The sequence below is a fragment of the Notolepis coatsorum genome, assembly GCF_963971535.1.
Source record: "Notolepis coatsorum genome assembly, chromosome: 20".
Lineage (NCBI taxonomy): Eukaryota > Metazoa > Chordata > Actinopteri > Aulopiformes > Paralepididae > Notolepis > Notolepis coatsorum.
In genome coordinates, this window is record NC_140184.1 from 64648193 (window position 1) to 64668994 (window position 20802).

Genomic DNA, 20802 nt, shown 5'->3' on the forward strand with positions numbered 1-20802 from the left:
CACCAGGTGGGCACGTAGTGCCCCGCCCCCCACATCGCCAGCGTATTCGGACAAAGGCCCCCCAGTTACTGCACCTGGTAATCCCAGGCGGTATCCCAACCAAGTACTAACCAGGCCAGAACCTGCTTAGCTTCCGAGATCGGACGAGATCGGCGTGTTCAGGTCGGTATGGGCCGTAAGCCGAGCGGGCCCCGTCCCCCCAACAGTACACCGCCTGGCACACTGACCCTGCAGAACAGACAGTCAGCATGGCCGTAAGCACACAAAAAAGGTTAACCAACGGAAGCAGGCAGCGCACCGGGGAAAAACCAGGCAACAGGCTGTTAACCCTAGCCTGGAGACTGCGGACGAGACAGGCGCCAGAGGGGACAGCTGAACACAGGCTTGCCCCGGCGGAAGGGGCGTATGCTGGCGTTGTTGCATGACCAAGCCTCCATTTAAAAAACCCCACCCAGAGGGGTCGAGGCAGAGAAGGCTGACACGATTGGCAGGACGTCATGAACGTGCAGGGGCACCCTCAAACGGTGAACCGGGAGTTGACACTGCACCAACACACCAGGGAATCAACCACCTCGTGTTACCCAATGCGGTGGTTGTTCCTATAACCCCTCAAGAAAAAACTCCAAAACACACCTGCGGGTATACACCGGCTATACCGCAGTACAAGTGTTTCAGTTTCCAAAAAGGGTTAACCCAGGCCTACGGGTCGCAAACATCACTTCGGACCGGGCCCTGGCGGTACGGGAAGCACAGGGTCCACCAGAGGAGGTCAAAAAACCACCCCCACAGGCCCCTCTTCGCCATGCGTGAGAGAGGAGCGAAAAATAATGGAGAACCAGCCCCTAAGCACACCGTACTTGGTATTCCCAGGCGGTCTCCCAACCAAGTACTAACCAGGACCAACCCTGTGTAGCGGCCGAGATCCGACGAGATCGAGCGCGTAAAGAATGGCATGGCTGTAAGCCATGACGACAGTGCTGAGTAAAAAACATACCCAACCAGGGTCTCCATAGCGCTTAACCCTGTGACACCCAGACCGACCTGGCATTTTTCCCCCTGAAAAAAAGCCCAAGTCCCTCAGGGTACCAGACAGCAGATCTGCATCCCCGGCGGACAACGGGTTCAACTGATCTGGACCAGCGTGACCAGAACCAGTCCCGTGCCCTAACCACGCCGACATGCCTACTCCAGGAGAAGGGCAGATATGCGTGTTGATCTTAACATGAAAAGAAGGCGCCACCCAGACGTTCGGACGAACCGCGCCTGGTGGCCCACCCCAAGGGCGTGAGACCCCACCACATATGTTCAGATCCATCCCGTCATCATCCCCCAGACATGAACGAGAATCCGTCGACAACCCACCCAGGTCATGGGATGTGGTCGTCGGAAGAGGAAAAACCCCCATCTCAGTTGCTTTATAAAAACGCTGTTTCAACCACAAGCAACCAAGGCGTGCCAGTCAATCGCCTGTTTACAGCGAGCTAGCACTATACGTGCGTCGGGACACACCGCCCATCAATGAACAGGCTATTTAGACCTGTCATTGAATCCCCAAGGCGCCCAGGGGAACGACAAGAGGGGTGTGACACTCCCTAACTCCAACACTTCTGGAATAGAAAGAAGGAAGCATCAACAGTATGTATCCAGTCTACACAGCCGGGGTAAAAAATGTTCACATTTTTACATCCCCCCACCCTCCCATAGGAAAGAGACGGGGATCCCCAGAGAGACTTCCCACGCGAGCTGTACAGATTGAAAAGAATATATTGCACCTTGAGCCATGTAAAAAACTGGTTTTAGGGCCTCCGGGGAAGAGGCACTGAACCCATACACACTCAATAAACGAATTGAATCGAATATACATACAATAGAAAAGGACCCTTCTAGAGGGTCCACTCACTTTGACAATCTGAGGAGGAAGGCTCTGTACTCTGATGGAGGCTTCCTCACATGGAAGAAGGAGTCCGAACTCACAGAAGGCCTGAATAGGCGCTTGGTGAGGAGGAGCCCCTGACCACCCCCCCTGAAAACAGATCCATCACATGGACCTGAACAGCACACGGAAGTCCTACCAACAGAGACGCGCACGGTGACGTACTCTATGGCGGGGGAATTCCTGCGGTGCACACGCCCAATATACCAGGCCGTGGGACCAGGAACTCCCTCCCCCCCCCCCCCCCCCCCCCCCCCCCCCCCCCGTAACGTGCCGAACCGCCACGTGACGGGAACCTTGAAGGACAGGGGGTGTACCCCTGACCGACAGAACAATGGGGAGAGGAAAGGTTACCAGTTCACCCCTTTACGACCCCACACCCATGATACGATGTAATGACAAAAAGAGAATATGACACAGTCATAGTCAGCTCTATGAAGCGTTTCACAGCTCCACACAGCGCATGAGCTAACCTGCTATCTGATTTTTACTAAGGAAAAACACAGAATAGAGAGGGCTCTAAGAGCCCCGGTCCAACATACACATGTGCTTCTGTGGCCAGTCCAACCCAGTTGTAGGTCACATGACACACACAACCCATCATCACCTACAAAAAACGGCAAAAACACTCAACAGAGGAACGCCGTTTTCTTTTCACAATGAGAGAATACATCATTCTTGATTAGTATCGACCACAGGCCTTGCTAAGCACACATGACAGCAACCAAACCAATTTCCCTTTAGGAAATAAGTTTCTCCAGCAGATTTAGCACAACCTCAGCAATCAAGCTAAGAGTTACATCGTATCCCTACCACACAAAAGACACAATTAATGCACAACATGTCTGATAGGAGGATGAAAAAGTCCCCAGGAAACCGGGGGGGAAACACAATCCTCCTATTTTACCCTCAATACGGCCAGTTAAAACAGGAAAACCTGTTAATGTGTGAACACACTGTTCATTGTCATTACAGTCTGAGAAAGAACATTCTTTTACTCACTTGTCACCAAGCATAGCTTCATAGGTTAGTTACCTTAGTTGTGAGTACACAGTACATATAAACACCATGATGTTTCTCACACAACAACCAGATCATTACATCCCGATTTGCACGGAGAAGCTAACTGCCAGTGACAAAAAACAGCTCACACATAACCCGCAACGTATCCTAAATGCATTGCAACAACACACGTTTTGGGAAAAAACACCGTTATTCACAATACATTTAGCAAAGTAAAACCAGAAGACGTGTTATGAGGTCTGGTCAACCCCGTTCCTACCCGGAACGCAGATCAGCGAAGTGCAGTCACAGACACCGTAGGAACACAGCCGCTCCTGTGTTGTCCGAACTGGGTAGCGTCACCGCCCCAACCCGTACTACAGTCCCCCGTTGATGCAACCTTGCCGTCCAGGCTCAGGGCAGGGTCGACGAAACATCCCCTGTCAAGGATGACGTCGCGGTCAAGAGTGTAAAACATGTTAAAATCAAAGCACGTTCAACAGAATAGCATCAAGCTAACGGCCGCTCCAACCGTTCGGGTGCTACTGCTTCTGCTTGCGAGACGCCGAGCTAACGACGCACGCGATCAGAAGCGAGCTCACGGCGGCGCGCGAGAAGCTAAGCTACCCCGCGCCAGCCATGGCCTATAGCAGCAAGCTAACGTTACCCAGCGACCACGACATGCTAGCCCCGCAGCTAACAGCTGACTGGCTAATAGTAGGCCCTAAGCAGGCCATGCAGCGATCCAGCAGGCTAACGCAGCAGTTAACAGCTGACTGGCTACCGTAAGCTATGAACATGTAAACAATGACATAACACTCACCCAGACAGGCCGCCGTTCTGAACCTCTCCTCACTTTTTAAGAGAAGAGAGAAAACAAGATGTCAACACCGCTTCACAACGGTGACTTTACCACACCCGACGGAATCAGCACAGTACCAACTGGCCTGTGTAGCTGACTTTGAACATGAATCTGCCGCTATCGCACATTACATGCACATATCCCCTCGTGAAGGAATACTCTCATTTGGATATGAAAGATGGGGCCTTAACACGGTGACAGAGAGAATCCACTCGTCCAGAACACACAGGGATCACCAGTGTCAATGGTCGCGGCCCACTAGTTAAAACTATAATGGTCTTCAGACCAAGGCCTTCTGTCGCCTAGGTGGCTGAACAAAGGACCCTAGCCTGGGGCCGGTTTCCATAAACTTTGTCAAGTAGCCCCCATAGCACTAACAGACAAGTGGAGCCCGCCAGCAAACACTACTCACCCAACCTGGAACGCACCGCTTCTCACAACAGCGGCATGTCCGACAGTTCAGCTGTGGCCTGACAGGTTTCACCCCAACAAACACAGCAAGGAACTGCAGTTGAGAAGCATGCAGCGGCGTGCTCCCAATACGAAAACCGGTGGAGGGTTTTTAGAATGATCATCATCTTCTAGACACTCCAGTACGAAGACAATATCGCCGTATTTTCTCGAAAAATAGTGAGAGAGAAAATAAAGATATGATGTCAACGTATCACTCCTTGTAAACTAACTACCTTTCCCCTAACAACAACACGTCAAGTGGGGTACTACCGAGGCACTTCCTTGTGGTGAAAGCGAGAAGGAGGAGAGCAGGTGACCACACACCTGCTTATGAAGGTAAGCTGATGAGGGGTGTGGTCAGACTAATACTGGTATTAAAGGTACATTTGTGGTTTATTCAGTGCGCGTGCACGTACGCGAGATAGTGCAGTAGTGATGCCAAGCAGAGCCACTAACGGAACAGAACAACAAGGCTCAGTATGCGTGAACATGAGAGCCTACAGTGAGATCCTACATGTACTGTACATGTACATACTGTCAAAAGACAAGGCAACATCAGCTGCAGCTTTTGTTTCTGGTGTGTTTGGTCCAGGGATCTCCCAGAGCCCCAGATCAATGCTAATCACTTATAATATTAATGACTTCTTGGTTCTCTATCATTAGGGCCATTTCAGAAACTCCTATTGATTATGTCTAGATGCTATCTGATTAGGAAGTTGATAATACACAATGTCCTTCCTCTCTACAGCTTTGCCTTCTCAACCATGCATGTCCATTATATTAGATTGTAATTTCTTTCTTTTCCCTAAGGCTTTTTCAAATGTTCCCCTGTCAACGCCAAATTGGGTAGATATCCAATGTACACCGAGATACATAAACAGGTCTTATTCAGTAAGGAATTTGGCTGCTATTAACCAGAGAAAAAATTGCATATTTTAGCTGTTGAGTTATGACACCTCTTCTGTAAATACGTTTTAAAATCAACCAATTGACCATATTCACATGTCATGCTCAGGTTGGGATTCCTTTCCACCCTGTTCCTGGAACATAAGAGCAACAAAATAGAAAAATGGTCTCTGTGTGAATATGGTCAATGGGAGGCGGTACAAAACATATTTCTCACCACAAAACACATGAAAGCTATCCGGCTGCAAGCTAGCCCAGCTTAGCTAACATTAATGGAAGAGGATATGGACCACTAGCCTAACTTAAAACTCTGGGAGAGGTGTTTTTGGCCAACAGATAGGCTAGCTGGTCCGTATGGGATCATCCCTATGTTCCCCGGGTCCTATGTTCCCCGGGTTCTATGTTCCCCGGGTTCTATGTTCCCCGCTTTGATTGATTAATAGATTTAAAATTTTATAAAATTTTATTATTTTATTAATTATTAATGTCCGCCTTGTTTCGAACGGTTAAGCTTAGGCCCTCTTTCGAACTGGTTAAGGTTAGAGTTTGGAATCAGGGCTGGTGGTCTAAAATGTTCAATCAATCAATCAATCAAAGCGGGGAACATAGAACCCCGGGAACATAGGACCCGGGGAACATAGACATGCTCCCGTCCGTATCTCATTCCATAAATTTGTGCTAAGCTAGGCTAGCTTGCAGCCGGATAGCTTTCTACTTAATGCACAGAGAAGAAATTGGTGTGTATCGTCTTGTCTGACTCCGGAGAAGATGGTAAGCTCATTTCCCATAATGTTGACGTGTATCTTTAAATAAAAATGATGGTTAGATTCGGTGGTGGGACTTTTGTGTTTTTCTTGTTTTCTTTTTAATCTTATCTCACTGTATTTGTCTGGTTTCAGGCATTGACCTGGAGAACATTGTGTACTACAGAGACAACACACACTACTTTGTCATGACAGCCAAGAAACAGAGCCTGCTGGACAAGGGGGTCATCATTCATGTGAGCGCACGCAATTCTTTACCATTGCGAGGGGTGTGTGTGTGTGTGTGTGTGTGTGTGTGTGTGTGTGTGTGTGTGTGTGTGTGTGTGTGTGTGTGTGTGTGTGTGTGTGTGTGTGTGTGTGTGTGTGTGTGTGTGTGTGTGTGTGTGTGTGTGTGTGTGTGTGTGTGTGTGTGTGTGTGTGTGTGGTGCTGGAACTTAAAGAAAGATTCAGATTCCTTTATTGTCACTTATTTCAGTACTTTACAGCAAGAAGAGTGAAAATCTATTTATTGTGGTCCCTCGACTGTAGCAGCTTCCAATAATAAAATATTGCACATTAACATCAATAATAAACCAAATATATAAAATATTAAAACCAATAATAAAATACAATACATTTAGCATAGAATAAAATAAGATGACTAAAACAAGATGACTATATACAGTTCTAAAAAGTGTGCAGTGCAATACAATAAATTTAGTATAGAATAAAATAAGATGACTAAAATAAAGATTACAGTTCTAAAAAGTGTGCATTGCAGATCAGGATGTAGATATTATACTATGAAATTGAATAAGAGGTGTCTGTCTGACAAAAGGAAGTGTTAGATTTGGATCAATCAGCCAGTATCACCTCTTCATCTGTTGACTTGTGTGGGATCTGCGTTGTGTTTATTCCTTTGATGTCTTCTCATACTGGCTGTACAATCTTTGTCATTCCCCTTTAATGCAATCCGTAATCATAATAATTCACACCGTCAGACATGTTACCTTTCTTGGAACCCGTTGTTTATTACATAAACAAAAGCCTCAGATGTTACCCATCTCGTATTGTCCTTGAAAAGTCTTTGATGGAACACTAAATTCATTATTCTATCGTCTTGTCTGCTGTTAGTCCAATGGTGGCTGAGGCCTCGTCGTTAGCCAAAACCCTTCTCTGTTAGCCGAAGCTAATGATGAGGTGTCACTCCTCTCCCCCACCCAGCGAGGGTGGAGAGGGATGAAAGTCTCTGATCAACGAGTGTGCTCTTCGGTGTGGTTCGTTTCTCATTCTAACTGTACCCGGAAGAAAACTCCATTATATTATCTTCGCCATAGCAACGACAGGCCCCGCCCCTCTTCTTGTTACCATGTGACGCTGCCATGGCAACTGCTTTTAACCTTTAGTATTGTTCGATGTCAAACTCTGCATAGTTCTCTCTGACCAAATCTGCACTGTTCCCAGTCCTTATCAGTGTTTATGTTTAACAACCTTGGCATGCACACACTCTCTTTCTGACCGCCTCCTCCTCCACCACCTCTACCTCTCTGACCTGGCTGCTCTCAGATGGCTACAAGCAGTGCTGTCTTCGCCCACAGCTATTTGACCCAGATCACTATAGCAACCGCTCAATTGTTGATATTACCCCCCCCCCCCCCCCCCCCTAGTTCTCTCTGTTCCACCCAGCTGATAACGGCCCTGTCTGCACAGTTTTGGCTGGAAACACACATACAGGATAATGATGGTGATGGTGATGATGATGATGATGATGATGATGATGATATTATCCTCTTAAAACTATAATAGGTTATAAACCAAATGCAAATCATCGATTTCCTTCAGAAGGGAGATGAGTGCAGAACGGTCTCATGTCTTGCCAGCTGATTTCACACCAGCGATGAAAAGCTACTAGGTGTCCCTAAAGGAGCACTTCGTTTCACTGAGTTATGAATCTGACCCTGGATCTGTCCTCCAGCACTTGGTGTGGTTCTGCATGAGTCACCATATGAACCCATTCATGAAGATACTGTACTTCGGTTAAACTGAACCGTGGTCCAGGATGGTATTTCACAATAAAGGTACTGGAGGCCAGAAGGAGCTTCAGTATGAATGATGCGTTTCCCTTTGGGCTTTTGTTCTCTGTTCATATTCATTTACACACATTTTAACGCAGAGCTCTCTTTTCACTTCGGCTTGTTGCATTATTTCAAAACGTATACAGTACGTTTCACCGCCCGTCAGAACAGAACTGATGACTGATTTTGGTTTCGTAAACACACACGCACATGCACACACATGCATTGCACACACATTTACATTTAGTCATTTAGCTGAAACTTTTATCCAAAGCGACCTACAAGTTCTGTACAACAAGTCAGCAGGAAGGGTACAACCCTGGCAGCTACTGTAAGGGCAAGTGATATTGTTTGTCAAAAAGTGTTGCGTGCTACACTCTGAGTGCATAGTAGACATTTAAGCATAGTAGGTAGTAATATAGGCATAGTAGATTACTTATTAGCAAAGTGCATGATGGTAAAAGAGAGTGTGAGGGTTAGGTCTTCTAACTGTAAGGTCTTTGTCTTCCAGGACTACACAGACTCTGATATGCTGCTGAGCAGTGAGAATGTCAACCAGGAAGCTCTCCTGTGCTACGCCCGTGAGGCTGCTGACTTTGGCACCAACTATCAACTTCCCACGCTGGACTTCGCCATGAACCACTGTGGGAAACCAGATGTGGCCATGTTTGACTTCACCAGCATGCACGCCTCGGATAACGCCGCCCTGGTCAGGGAACGCTTCGGACACCAGCTACTAGTGACACTGGTCGGGGACAGTCTTCTAGAGGTGAGAAGGCCGCACTTGGCGTGACAGTAACTGTCAGATTACACTATGGGTTCGAGGCCCAAAATTACACAGTTATAAAAGCCAAGAGCTGTCGACATTCTGGTTCACACAGCTCAAATCTGATCAAACAGTTTGAATTACTGTACAAATCTCTATGTGGTATAAATGCTGCTGTGCCTGTCTTTTCCACCGTGGATTCTCTCATGAAAGATATGTTTAGCCCTACAATTTGAAGACGGTACTGTGTGTTTGTGTGCAGCCGTTCTGGCCCACAGGGACTGGGTGTGCCAGGGGGTTCCTGGCTGCGTCTGATACGGCTTGGATGGTGAAGAGCTGGGCTGAGGGCAGGCCTGTTCTGGAGGTGCTGGCTGAGAGGTATGTTCTATATATATCTCACTCTCTCTCTCTCTCTCTCTCTCTCTCGCTCTCGCTCTCGCTCTCGCTCTCGCTCTCGCTCTCTCTCTCGCTCTCTCTCTCTCTCTCTCTCTCTGTCTCTGTCTCTCTCTCTGTCTGTCTCTCTCTCTGTCTCTCTCTCTGTCTCTCTCTCATACTTCCTCTCCTCTGCCTCTCTCCTCTCTATCTATCTCTCTTTCTCTCTCTCTCTCTCTCTCTCTCTCTCTCTCTCTCTCACACACAGACACACACACTCCTCTCCATCTCTCTCTCACACACACACACACACACACACACACACACACACACACACACACACACACACACACACACACACACACACACACACACACACACACACACACACACACACACACACACACACCACTTTTTGTACATCCAGCCAGCATTATAATAATATTATGCACAGATTCAGTTTTCTGACAGTCTTTTGTTTATCCACAGGGAGAGTATTTACAGGTTGCTTCCACAGACAACGCCTGAAAACCTAACCAAGAACTTTGATCAGTACACCATAGACCCCGGCTCTCGATACCCCAACCTCCTCTCCTCCTGCGTGAGGCCACTTCAGGTGAGACCACTGTTTTATTCACTTTTATCACCTGAAACAGTATCAGATTCCTACTTTGCGAGGTTATGTAAGCGGATGATGTGGCGTCACACCCAGTTTCAGCAGGGGATGATATTCCGTCTCATCTCATTTCAAGTGTCATCTTGTCTGTCTTCGTCCGTCTCAGGTACGTCACCTGTTCGTCAGTGGAGAACTGAAGCCTTGCTCTCTGGAGCGTGCTGCTACTATACGCCGGCCTGTCAACCTGTCGAGACGAGGTACGATAGAAAGAGGTCACTCTCATGAATTGCAGATTCATCTTTAGATGGAAAACATTTCAGGGGATCAGAACAAGCAAACAAACAAAAACTTTATATTATACACATGTTCAGCTTCCTCTGTGAGGAGGTTCTGAGTGACGACTGATGCTGAGTCTCCTCCTGCAAGCTTACTGAAGCAGGAGACCCAGGGACGACCAGCATATAGCCTCCTCCTGTAAGCTTACTGAAGCAGGAGACCCAGGGACGACCAGCATATAGCCTCCTCCTGTAAGCTTACTGAAGCAGGAGACCCAGGGAGGACCAGCATATAGCCTCCTCCTGTAAGCTTACTGAAGCAGGAGACCCAGGGAGGACCAGCATATAGCCTCCTCCTGTAAGCTTACTGAAGCAGGAGACCCAGGGAGGACCAGCATATAGCCTCCTCCTGTAAGCTTACTGAAGCAGGAGACCCAGGGAGGACCAGCATATAGCCTCCTCCTGTAAGCTTACTGAAGCAGGAGACCCAGGGAGGACCAGCATATAGCCTCCTCCTGTAAGCTTACTGAAGCAGGAGACCCAGGGACGACCAGCATATAGCCTCCTCCTGCAAGCTTACTGAAGCAGGAGACCCAGGGAGGACCAGCATATAGCCTCCTCCTGTAAGCTTACTGAAGCAGGAGACCCAGGGAGGACCAGCATATAGCCTCCTCCTGCAAGCTTACTGAAGCAGGAGACCCAGGGAGGACCAGCATATAGCCTCCTCCTGCAAGCTTACTGAAGCAGGAGACCCAGGGAGGACCAGCATATAGCCTCCTCCTGCAAGCTTACTGAAGCAGGAGACCCAGGGAGGACCAGCATATAGCCTCTTCCTGTAAGCTTACTGAAGCAGGAGACCCAGGGAGGACCAGCATATAGCCTCCTCCTGTAAGCTTACTGAAGCAGGAGACCCAGGGAGGACCAGCATATAGCCTCCTCCTGTAAGCTTACTGAAGCAGGAGACCCAGGGAGGACCAGCATATAGCCTCCTCCTGTAAGCTTACTGAAGCAGGAGACCCAGGGAGGACCAGCATATAGCCTCCTCCTGTAAGCTTACTGAAGCAGGAGACCCAGGGAGGACCAGCATATAGCCTCCTCCTGTAAGCTTACTGAAGCAGGAGACCCAGGGAGGACCAGCATATAGCCTCCTCCTGTAAGCTTACTGAAGCAGGAGACCCAGGGAGGACCAGCATATAGCCTCCTCCTGTAAGCTTACTGAAGCAGGAGACCCAGGGAGGACCAGCATATAGCCTCCTCCTGTAAGCTTACTGAAGCAGGAGACCCAGGGAGGACCAGCATATAGCCTCCTCCTGTAAGCTTACTGAAGCAGGAGACCCAGGGAGGACCGGCATAAATCACCTATGGAGAATAATTTGCTGCCAGAAGTTTGTTTTTCCACGTGGAGTCATAGCAAGACTGGAGAGCTTTGAAATAGAACCCAGCCGGCTGTACAGGGTTAATATACCGTAGCTCACATGCCTCGACTGAGCTGAGGAGTTTTTGTCTTTAACCCTTTCAAGTGCAAGTTCTTTTTTTCCCCTCCGAATTCTGTGTTAGAATTGTACCATGTCTATAGCTTTCAATGACCAGTAGATAAGATATTCCTTTATTGATCCCCTTGGGGAAATTCCGGATCATCATTACAATGTTAAATTCTGAACATTCTAATCTTACATGTGAGATTGTACATCTGAAAGGGTTAAAATGACTCTGCATTCATATAAAGGCAACTACCACGTTTATTGTGTGTGTGTGTGTGTGTGTGTGTGTGTGTGTGTGTGTGTGTGTGTGTGTGTGTGTGTGTGTGTGTGTGTGTGTGTGTGTGTGTGTGGGTGTGGGTGGAGGGGAAATTCTGTGCCTCGCAGCAGGGAAACACTGATATGGTTGATATGATACTTAGAGTACACTATAGCATTGGTATCTTATGCTGTTCACAATTTCTTAAAACCAGATACTGTCTACAATGGATGACATTCAAGATTAATGATGGAAAGAGGATCTGAACCTTTGTTTTAAGTTAATCTTTAAGTTTGTAGAACCGGCAAGACGACTAAACCGCCTAGCTACACAATACCACCTTGTGTTACCCACCGGTGGCAAGACAGGTCCTGACAGGGATGTGTGCTTACCCCAGCCCCCATCCCGGGACACATCCTCTCTGTCTTCGCCTCATTTACTGTCACTGAGCCAGTTCGCATCGGATGACATCATGTCCTCACAGCCTATATGTTCTAGATCTAGATGCTCAAGTGACCGACTTGTCTGTTTGACTTTTTACAAAGGTTTTTGAAAGTCCTGTCTCTCTTTGTTTAGCTATGTCTGACAAACCTTCGAGATGAGACTGATGTAGGCTCTGCTATTGTCATCCGCAGTGAAGAAATTAAAGAAATTAAAATTCAATTGCCCTCCAGAAACTCTGGCTGTCAGTATTACAAGTTCAACAACACTGATTTTGACAATTTTCCCAGTACAGTTGTCGGAAGGAGTAGTGCCAACTGGTGGATAATAATAAACTTTATTTGTATCACCTTTCTAATACAAGGATACAAAGTGCTTGACAGACAATGGAATAATAATAAATAAATAAATGGTAACAACAATAATAATATAAAATACAAAACAATATAAAACAGAGGAACAAGAACAATACATAATACAGAAATACAAGATCATATAAAAAGAAGAACAATTCTAATAAAAAGAAAAGAAAAGGTTTCAGTAAAAGGTGGTTCTTTTTGAAAGTGGAGACTTGGTTTGCAGTTAAGCTGAGTGGGGGGCTGGTTCAGAGTCTAGGCGCTACCACTGAACAGACACCTTTCACCTTCAGCCTGGACTCTGGAACAACCAACACATTCTGATCTGAGGATCTAAGTGTCCGGTCCGGTAAATAAGGGGTGTCAATCATCCTTTTGCAAAACAGTCGAAACTGGGTTTCGTAGAAAAAAGTAACCTGACTATCATCATGACATGTGGTGTGTCGTCCTCTCCTGTGCAGACTCGGAGATGAGGCCCGGGAGGTTGCTGACCTGGTGCCAGAGACAGACGGAGGGCTACAGGAATGCGACTGTGACGGACCTGACGTCCTCCTGGCAGAACGGCGCCGCCTTCTGCGCCCTCATCCACAGGTTCAGGCCTGAGCTTGTGTACGTACATACACTCCATGTAATTACACCGCTAACCATCGTCTGCCAGTCAGGCTGCCTTACCGCACCCCCTCCCCCCCCCCTGACCCAGCCTACAGAGTGTAACTGATAACGCATGACCTCAATGCTCACTCTGTTATCTCCCTGCATAGCAACACTCCCATAAATGGTTTGGCTTCTTATAAAAGAATAATCTTTTTTGTATTACATTTTTTTATTATTTTTTAAACAAACACATAAACAAACATGACAACACACGATAAGATATACAAGCATTATTTGTCAGTGCACATCCAATGAAATGAAATCACATTTTATTTAATTGTCTTATATAGGATATACCCTTAATACCTGTTATCTAAAAACCTACACACATATGCTCCAGCTCGTACCCCCCCCTTCCGGACCCCCCATTGGATAATCCATCCATTTTCCCTCGCTCCTAACCAGGCATTACCATTATATGCTAGCTTTTATTTTCTCCACCACTTCTAACCACAGTGTCATTTTGGATTCATTGAGACCCAAAATTCTTGCTGTAGATATTTCTTGATAGATCACATCGAGATATGTAATAATCCAGACCTTTCGGCACATTTTTTCCGGTTGGAACCATCGTGATGCTATCAGCTTTTTAGCCACTGTGATACCCGATAAAACCAATCTCTTTAGCTGTGGATGTACTGCCCACTCAAAAACATCATTCAGCAGTAGTACAGAGGGGTGTACAGGTATATTCCAAGTTAAGAGGTTTGATAGTTGCTGGGTCACCTCTTTCCAGAATATCTTAACTGTTGGGCAGTCCCAGTACATGTGCATAAATGTCCCCTCGTCCCCATTTGTACATAAGGAGCATTTGGAGTCTTGTATAAGACCCATTTTTTTCAGTCTTATCGGAGTCAAGTATGTCCTGTGAATATAGTTAAGATTGATTTGTTGATGGTCCGGGTTCCTTGATGTGAATCGAATATTTGCCCAGGCTGCTTGCCAATCAAAGTCGCTTTCCAGGTCTGGTATATCCCTCCTCCAGACAGAGTCTAGTTGGAGGGTTTCATACGAGGACGTTAGTAATTGATGATAAAAATCTGAAACAAAACCACTCGATGTCTCTCTTTCATAGAAGAATTTGTGGTATCTGTGGTGTTCAATTGGTATGTCTAATGGAACACCGTGAGACTTCAAACATAGCCGTAACTGTATGTAAAAAAGCCATGTGGACTTGGTGAGATTAAATTTTTTGCATATTTCTCCATAGCTACACAAACCCTGTTTGTTAAAAACATCCCCTAATGAGTGTATGCCTTGCTCTTCCCATATAGGGAATCTTATAGGTCGTTTTTCAATCAAGAGTTCATTGTTATTGAATAAGGGAGTATGATTGTGCCATTTATGTGGGTTAGGATATTTTTTTTGTGTTTCGCGCCATATCCGGATCGCATGAGTGATTATGGGGCCAAATTTCCCCTTCGCATTGCTTAATTGGTAATTTGGTGTATGCTATGCCCTTCAGCTTATGTGGAGCTACTATATTTTCTTCAAAATTTCTCCAGGATACTAATGCTTGGGGATCAAACCATGTTGTTAGTGGTCTTAAAGTGTACGCCTTAAAGTAGTGGTAGAAATCTGGAAATGCCATACCTCCGTCTGCTTTGTTTCTCTGTGCGGTGGATCTTTTTATACGTGGTGGTTTGTTATTCCAAATAAATTTGTATGTGGAGGAGTGTAATTCTTTCCAGTAACCCTTTGGAGGGGGTAACGGTAGCATTGAGCTGAAAAAGTTGATTCTAGGTAGGACGTCCATCTTGATTATTGATATACGTGCCTGTAATGAGTTTTTAAGTTTCGACCACCTGACAAGGTCGTATTTGATTTTGTTTTGGATTTTTATGTAATTGTACTTCACCGTTTGGCTTATGTTGGGGAATATCTCAACTCCCAAACATCTAAATTGTTTTACCATCTGTATCTCTTTTGGGAGGGTTATATTTCTTTTTGCAGGGGCGTTAAGTGGGAGGAAGGCCGACTTCGGCCAATTTATCCTAAATCCCGATAGATCTCCAAAGTCCTCAATCAGCTTGAGAAGATGAGGCAGTGCTGTGTTGGGGTTTTGCATGAACAGTATTACGTCGTCCGCATATAAACTAATTTTGTGTTGTGTGCCCTTGATTATGATTGGTTCTATGGATTGGGATTGTCTTATATATTGTGCTAAAGGCTCTAATGATAGATCGAATAGTCCGGGACTAAGAGGGCCCTGTCTGGCTGAGCGTGATACCGGAAAGATTTTGGAGATGATTGTACCTGTTGTAATCATGGCCGATGGGTCTTTGTATAATACTTTAATCATATTGATGAATCCTTTACCTAACCCCATCCTTTCTAATACTGCCCATAGATACGACCATTCCAACCTGTCAAAAGCTTTCATTGCATCTAGGGACAGTATCGCCTTAGGTGTGTTGTCTTCCTTATTGGCATCTAGTATGTGTAGTAATCGTCTTATGTTATCGGTGATCAAGCGACCTCTTATGAAGCCAGTTTGGTCCGGGTGGATTAAAGATGTCATATGTTTTTGTAGTCTGATGGCTAATACCTTAGAGTACAGTTTGATATCGGTTCCGAGGAGGCTTAAAGGTCTATAGCTACCGCACTCGGTGGGGTCTTTGTTTTTTTTAAGGAGGACTGTTATGAGTGCAATATTGTCATTCTTATGGAAGTTCCCCTCCTTAACTGAGTATAAAATCATATTTAGTAATAAGGGTCCAATTATGTCCCAACAAGAGAGGTACATTTCTGGTGGGATACCGTCCCTTCCAGGAGCCCTACCACTTTGCATTTCAGATATGGCCTCCCTAAGTTCATCTAGTGTGATCGGTGTTTCTAACTGTTTAGCATCATCCTCTGAAAGTTTAGGGAGAATAATTTGATTAAGATATGTGTCCATTTTGTTTTGATCGAAGGTCGTTTCTGATTTATATAAGTCGGAGTAGAATTCTTTGAATGTATCGTTTATTTTTTCGGGGTCTGTTTCAAGTACTTGTTGTGCTCTAATGGTAGTTATATCTGCACATTTTGCATTCATTCTTAATCGCATGGCTAATAGGTGACTAGGTTTAGAACCTTGGGAATACTGCTGTTGTCTTGTGCTACGTATTTGTATTTCCGCTTGTTGTCTGTATATGGCATTGATCTCTTTTTTTAGTACATTAACTTGATTTTCTAGTCGAGTTGAGTTGTTGTATTTTAAAGAATTAAATAACGTTGAGTAAAGCGTTTCCAATTCAGATAGTTTTTTGCATTGATTCTTGCGCATTTTGGAGGAAAAGCTATCAGTGAAATCCTTGATCATTCCCTTTACCGACATCCATATTATTCTGGGGTCTTGCACTGAGTTTGCATTCTCCCGTAGGAATACTATAAGAGCTTCTTTGAGTTGTGTAATGAATTCCTTGTTATTAAGCAGCATCGAGTTAAATCGCCATCTTGGGGCTCGGGAAGATAGTATACCAAATGTTCCTTTTAGGAGTAAATAACACTGATCTGATAGTGCATTGGGTATCATTTCCACTTCATAGTTACCAAATAGTCTCGGGGATGCAAAGACATAATCTATTCTTGATAATGTGTTATGTCTCGCAGATCGACAAGAGTACTTTCGGGTCGTGGGATTAAGTGATCGCCATAAGTCATTTACACCTGTAATCTTCGACCAATTCTTTAATGCATTAGATGAATTATTTTGTTCGCTGGAAAAGGCGAGGTAAGATTTGTCCATCCTTGGATTCCAAATGGCATTAAAATCCGCACCTATTATAAATGAGTAATCGGGAAGGTCTAACATTGCATTGGTTAGTGTAGAGAAGAAACCCTCTTCGTACAAATTTGGGGCATATACCGCTGTCAACGCTATTTTCCTGTTATTGTGTACAATCATACCTATAGTTATACGACCATCTGCATCAGACCATATTCCCTTTAATTCAATATTCAACTTACGTCTAACGACTATGGCTACACCTCGAGTTCTCGTACCAAAAGAAGAGTGACTAATATTATGATAAGTGTTGTCCGCTAACGTATCTATGTCTTTCTCTAAAATGTGCGTTTCGCTTAGTAGAGCCACATCCACATGTTCTTTTTTCATCAGTGTGAGCACGCTTTTGCGTTTGTGTTGTTTATTTATCCCACCAGTGTTCCATATCATTATATTCAAACTAGCCATAATCTATACATGTTGTAGTGTAGTTTTTGGTAATGCTTCTGGAGTGCGAGGCAACAATAGATATACATCCAACTAGTGAGGTCCCGTTGAGAGCCGAGCTTAAAAACATACATATAAAAATTCCCTTCCCTCCCCTCCCACCGAGAGTCATACAGGATTGTGTCCCTTCAAGTTTCAAGTTCAAGTTTCTTTAATAGTTGTCATACAGAAGTACAGAATACTTTTGTACAAAATGCTTCTTACTGTTGCGCTCCAGAGACTGTGCATGACAAGATAAGTATGAAATAAAGACATAGTAAAAATTAGAAGTAAAAAAGAGGTCACAGTGTTCAGTTTAGACATATGTACAATGTTCGTAGACGTAGTTACCATACAATATACAATACTGTGCAGTGTACTAATATACAATACTATATAGTGCAAGGCATAAATGGACGAGGTGCAGTTTAGGTACAATTCACAGTAGGTGTACGAGTTGTAGTGCAAATCCTTTATCAATAAATATAAAGTGTAAGTGTGTTTGTGTGATCTAAAGTGTGGAGAGTGGGTGCTGCAGTGTGTTGTTTGTTTGAGTGAGTGTGTGCGTGTGGGTGTGTGTGCTGTGTGCATTTGATGGTTGTTGCATAGTGATTATTGTTCGTTTAGCGATTATTGTTCGTTTAGCAGCCTGATGGCCTGGGGATAGAAGCTCCTTCTGAGTCTTTCTGTGCTCGCCATAAGACTCCGGTATCGCTTGCCTGACGGCAGCAGTTCAAAGAGGCAGTTGTTCGGGTGGCTCGAGTCCTTAATAATTCTCTTAGCCTTCCCCTTGCACCGCTTGTTGTAAATGTTCTGGAGGGTGGGAAGCCCCCCTCTAATTGTGCGTTCGGCTGAACGTGTCACTCTTTGTAGTCTGCTACGGTCTTGTGCAGTGCTATTCCCAAACCAGGAGGTGATGTTGCCGGTCAGGATGCTCTCTATTGTACATGAGTAGAAGTTCCTAAGGATCTTCTGACTGACTTGGAACTTCCTTAGGCGCCTGAGGAAGTAGAGGCGTTGTCGTGCCTTCTTCACAACACTGTCTTAGACACATCCTAATTGTATGACTCCCTCCCTTAGGCCACCGGATTGCCCAAACTGAGCTTTGTAATCCTACTCTTCCTATGCTAATCGCCATAGGATCTAACACTTTCATTCTAATTCAATAGAATGTCGCTTTTGGTTTTGCGCCTTCCCTTAATGTACTAACAATATTATGAAAAATGAAAAAAAGAATACCTTCATTGATATATTCATTTGAACCTTCTACTAACTTATGTAGGAAACATCTGAAAAAGGAAAAGATTGGAGACAAATACTAACACCTTAAAAATGAAGAAAAATAGAAAACAATGAAAGATAAAAAAAAGGGAGTCAGAGCTCAAATAAAACTCATCGTGGAGAAACCACTAAAATAAAATTGAATACAGAGGTAAAAGAGAAAAACAGAGACTTTTAGAGCTACATTGTGCCAATCTCTAAATCAGTGGAGTGATTATTTAAAATATTAGAATAACCTTGTTGTGCTCATACATTTAGATGTGGCTGATTTTTTTAAAGCCTTATTAAGGCCTGATTAAACTTCAGTCAATTGATCATATGCTTATACACACCGGATGTTAATGTTAAAGTTGCAGGCCTTCGTTGTAATGGTGCATTATATTCTAGAAGGTTGTAGAATACCCTAGAATATACGACAGACTGATGTTGTGTTCCAGAATGATCTTCCTACCCAGGGTTCATGACTGCTGGTATTTTCGGGATATTCCTTTGTGTCCCAGAGCAGTCGAGCAATGAGCCCAGAATATTCCAGATTGTTCACAGTGTCAATGATAGATTCTTGTCTCCACGGAGACCAGAAGTCTGTAAATATAATGCATTACGAACCATATTATATTCCTTGTGCCTTGGTGTTGCCGGCATGCATATCTTCTGCTACTTTTGTTGAGTCGTGGTAAAGTCATTCTAATAAAATTACTGAAATACAAAGAGAAAGAGAGAGATGAGTAGGCTTATCTGTTACGAGACAGCGTTGCGTTCTGCCCTGGGGGACCTGCTCCATGATGTAGCTTCAAGTATTCCTCTGCGGCTTTAGGCATGCGTAATCCTTCCCTCCGGCCGTCTATTCCCACGATCGATAATAGTGCCGGGTATATTAGCCTTGGCCTGAGGCCACTCTTGAACAATCGCTGCATCACCTCCTTGTAGGGGAAACGCTGAGTGATGGCCTCTTTGCATAGATCTTCGTAGATAAATATTGAATTTTCACCATATTTCAGTTTCCCCCTTTGGATGCGTGCACTTCTGATGATGTCATCTCTTATTATCGTTTTGCGCAGAGTAACAATGATGACTCTTGGACCGTTGCCTTTTTGTTCTCGATAACCGATTCTGTAACATTGGTCCACTATCGGCTCTGTGGTTAGAATGTTGTTACCCAAAATCTCTGCTAGCACTGTTTGAAACTTGTCGTCTGTGCAATTGACTGATTCATCAAGTCCCACTATACGGATATTATTTCGCCTGTAGTAACGTTGGGTCTCGAGCAGCCTCTCCATCGCTTCATCTCTGACTTCTTGTATTTTCCTCCGACATGCTTCTTCCACCTTTTTTATTTCATTAGTTAACTCTGTCAATCCATCGTTGACGTTCTTCTCGTTCTCTTTGACTACCTGTGTAATTTCTGTCACCGTATTCTCCACTGTCGTGATTCGCACGGTCCCGGTATATTCTCCACTATATTCCCCCCATCGGGGCTTGTCAACAACGGTTCCGCCGTTGCCTCGCCTGTTATATTCTTTGAACGTGTCAAAATCGGCGCCGTTGGAATTCCTGTGTCGTGTTTCTTTCCACCCTTTTTCTTATCCTTAGCATCCTTATCCATGTTGAGTCTTTATGTCTTTTGATATAGTTAGTAGAAGTTCCTATTAATACCTACGATGTGGTTTAATCTCATTAGTATTTGTTAAAATAATGTTTTTGAACGAAATTAACAGTGACGGGAGCGGAGCTGTAACCAAACGTGTCTACTCCATATTGTAGTCAAACCGGAATAATCAAACCGAATAATCTTGTACATTTTCATCATTACGTGCATTCGGCTGGATTCCACAGCAAGCGCCTAGTGATTGCAACACAGCGCCCTCCCTTGTCATCATGCTACTCCTTCTATATATATATATATATATATATATGATATATGTAACGGATGGTATCGTGAAGCGCAGTCAAGAAGGGCTGGGGTGAGTAGCGGTGCCAGGATGGTATCGTGAAGCGCAGTCACGAAGGGCTGGGGTGAGTAGCGGTGCTATGGGTTAAACTCACTCTCACATCCTCAAAAGACGCATAGACACGGTACAAAGAAGTGAGTTCACTTCTTGGTATAGCGGTCTGTGTTGTTGCCCGCGGCTTGGGAG

General features: G+C 44.9%; 1 protein-coding gene across 1 annotated transcript in view; it reads right to left on the reverse strand.

Moving 5' to 3' along the window:
• mical2a (microtubule associated monooxygenase, calponin and LIM domain containing 2a) overlaps positions 1 to 20802 on the reverse strand; it is a 179713-nt gene that overhangs the window by 51341 nt on the left and 107570 nt on the right. The window contains exon 6 of the mRNA XM_084337133.1: positions 13084 to 13136. Within this exon, the coding sequence (XP_084193259.1) occupies positions 13084 to 13136 (53 nt within the window). The remainder of the gene's footprint in view (positions 1 to 13083; positions 13137 to 20802) is intronic.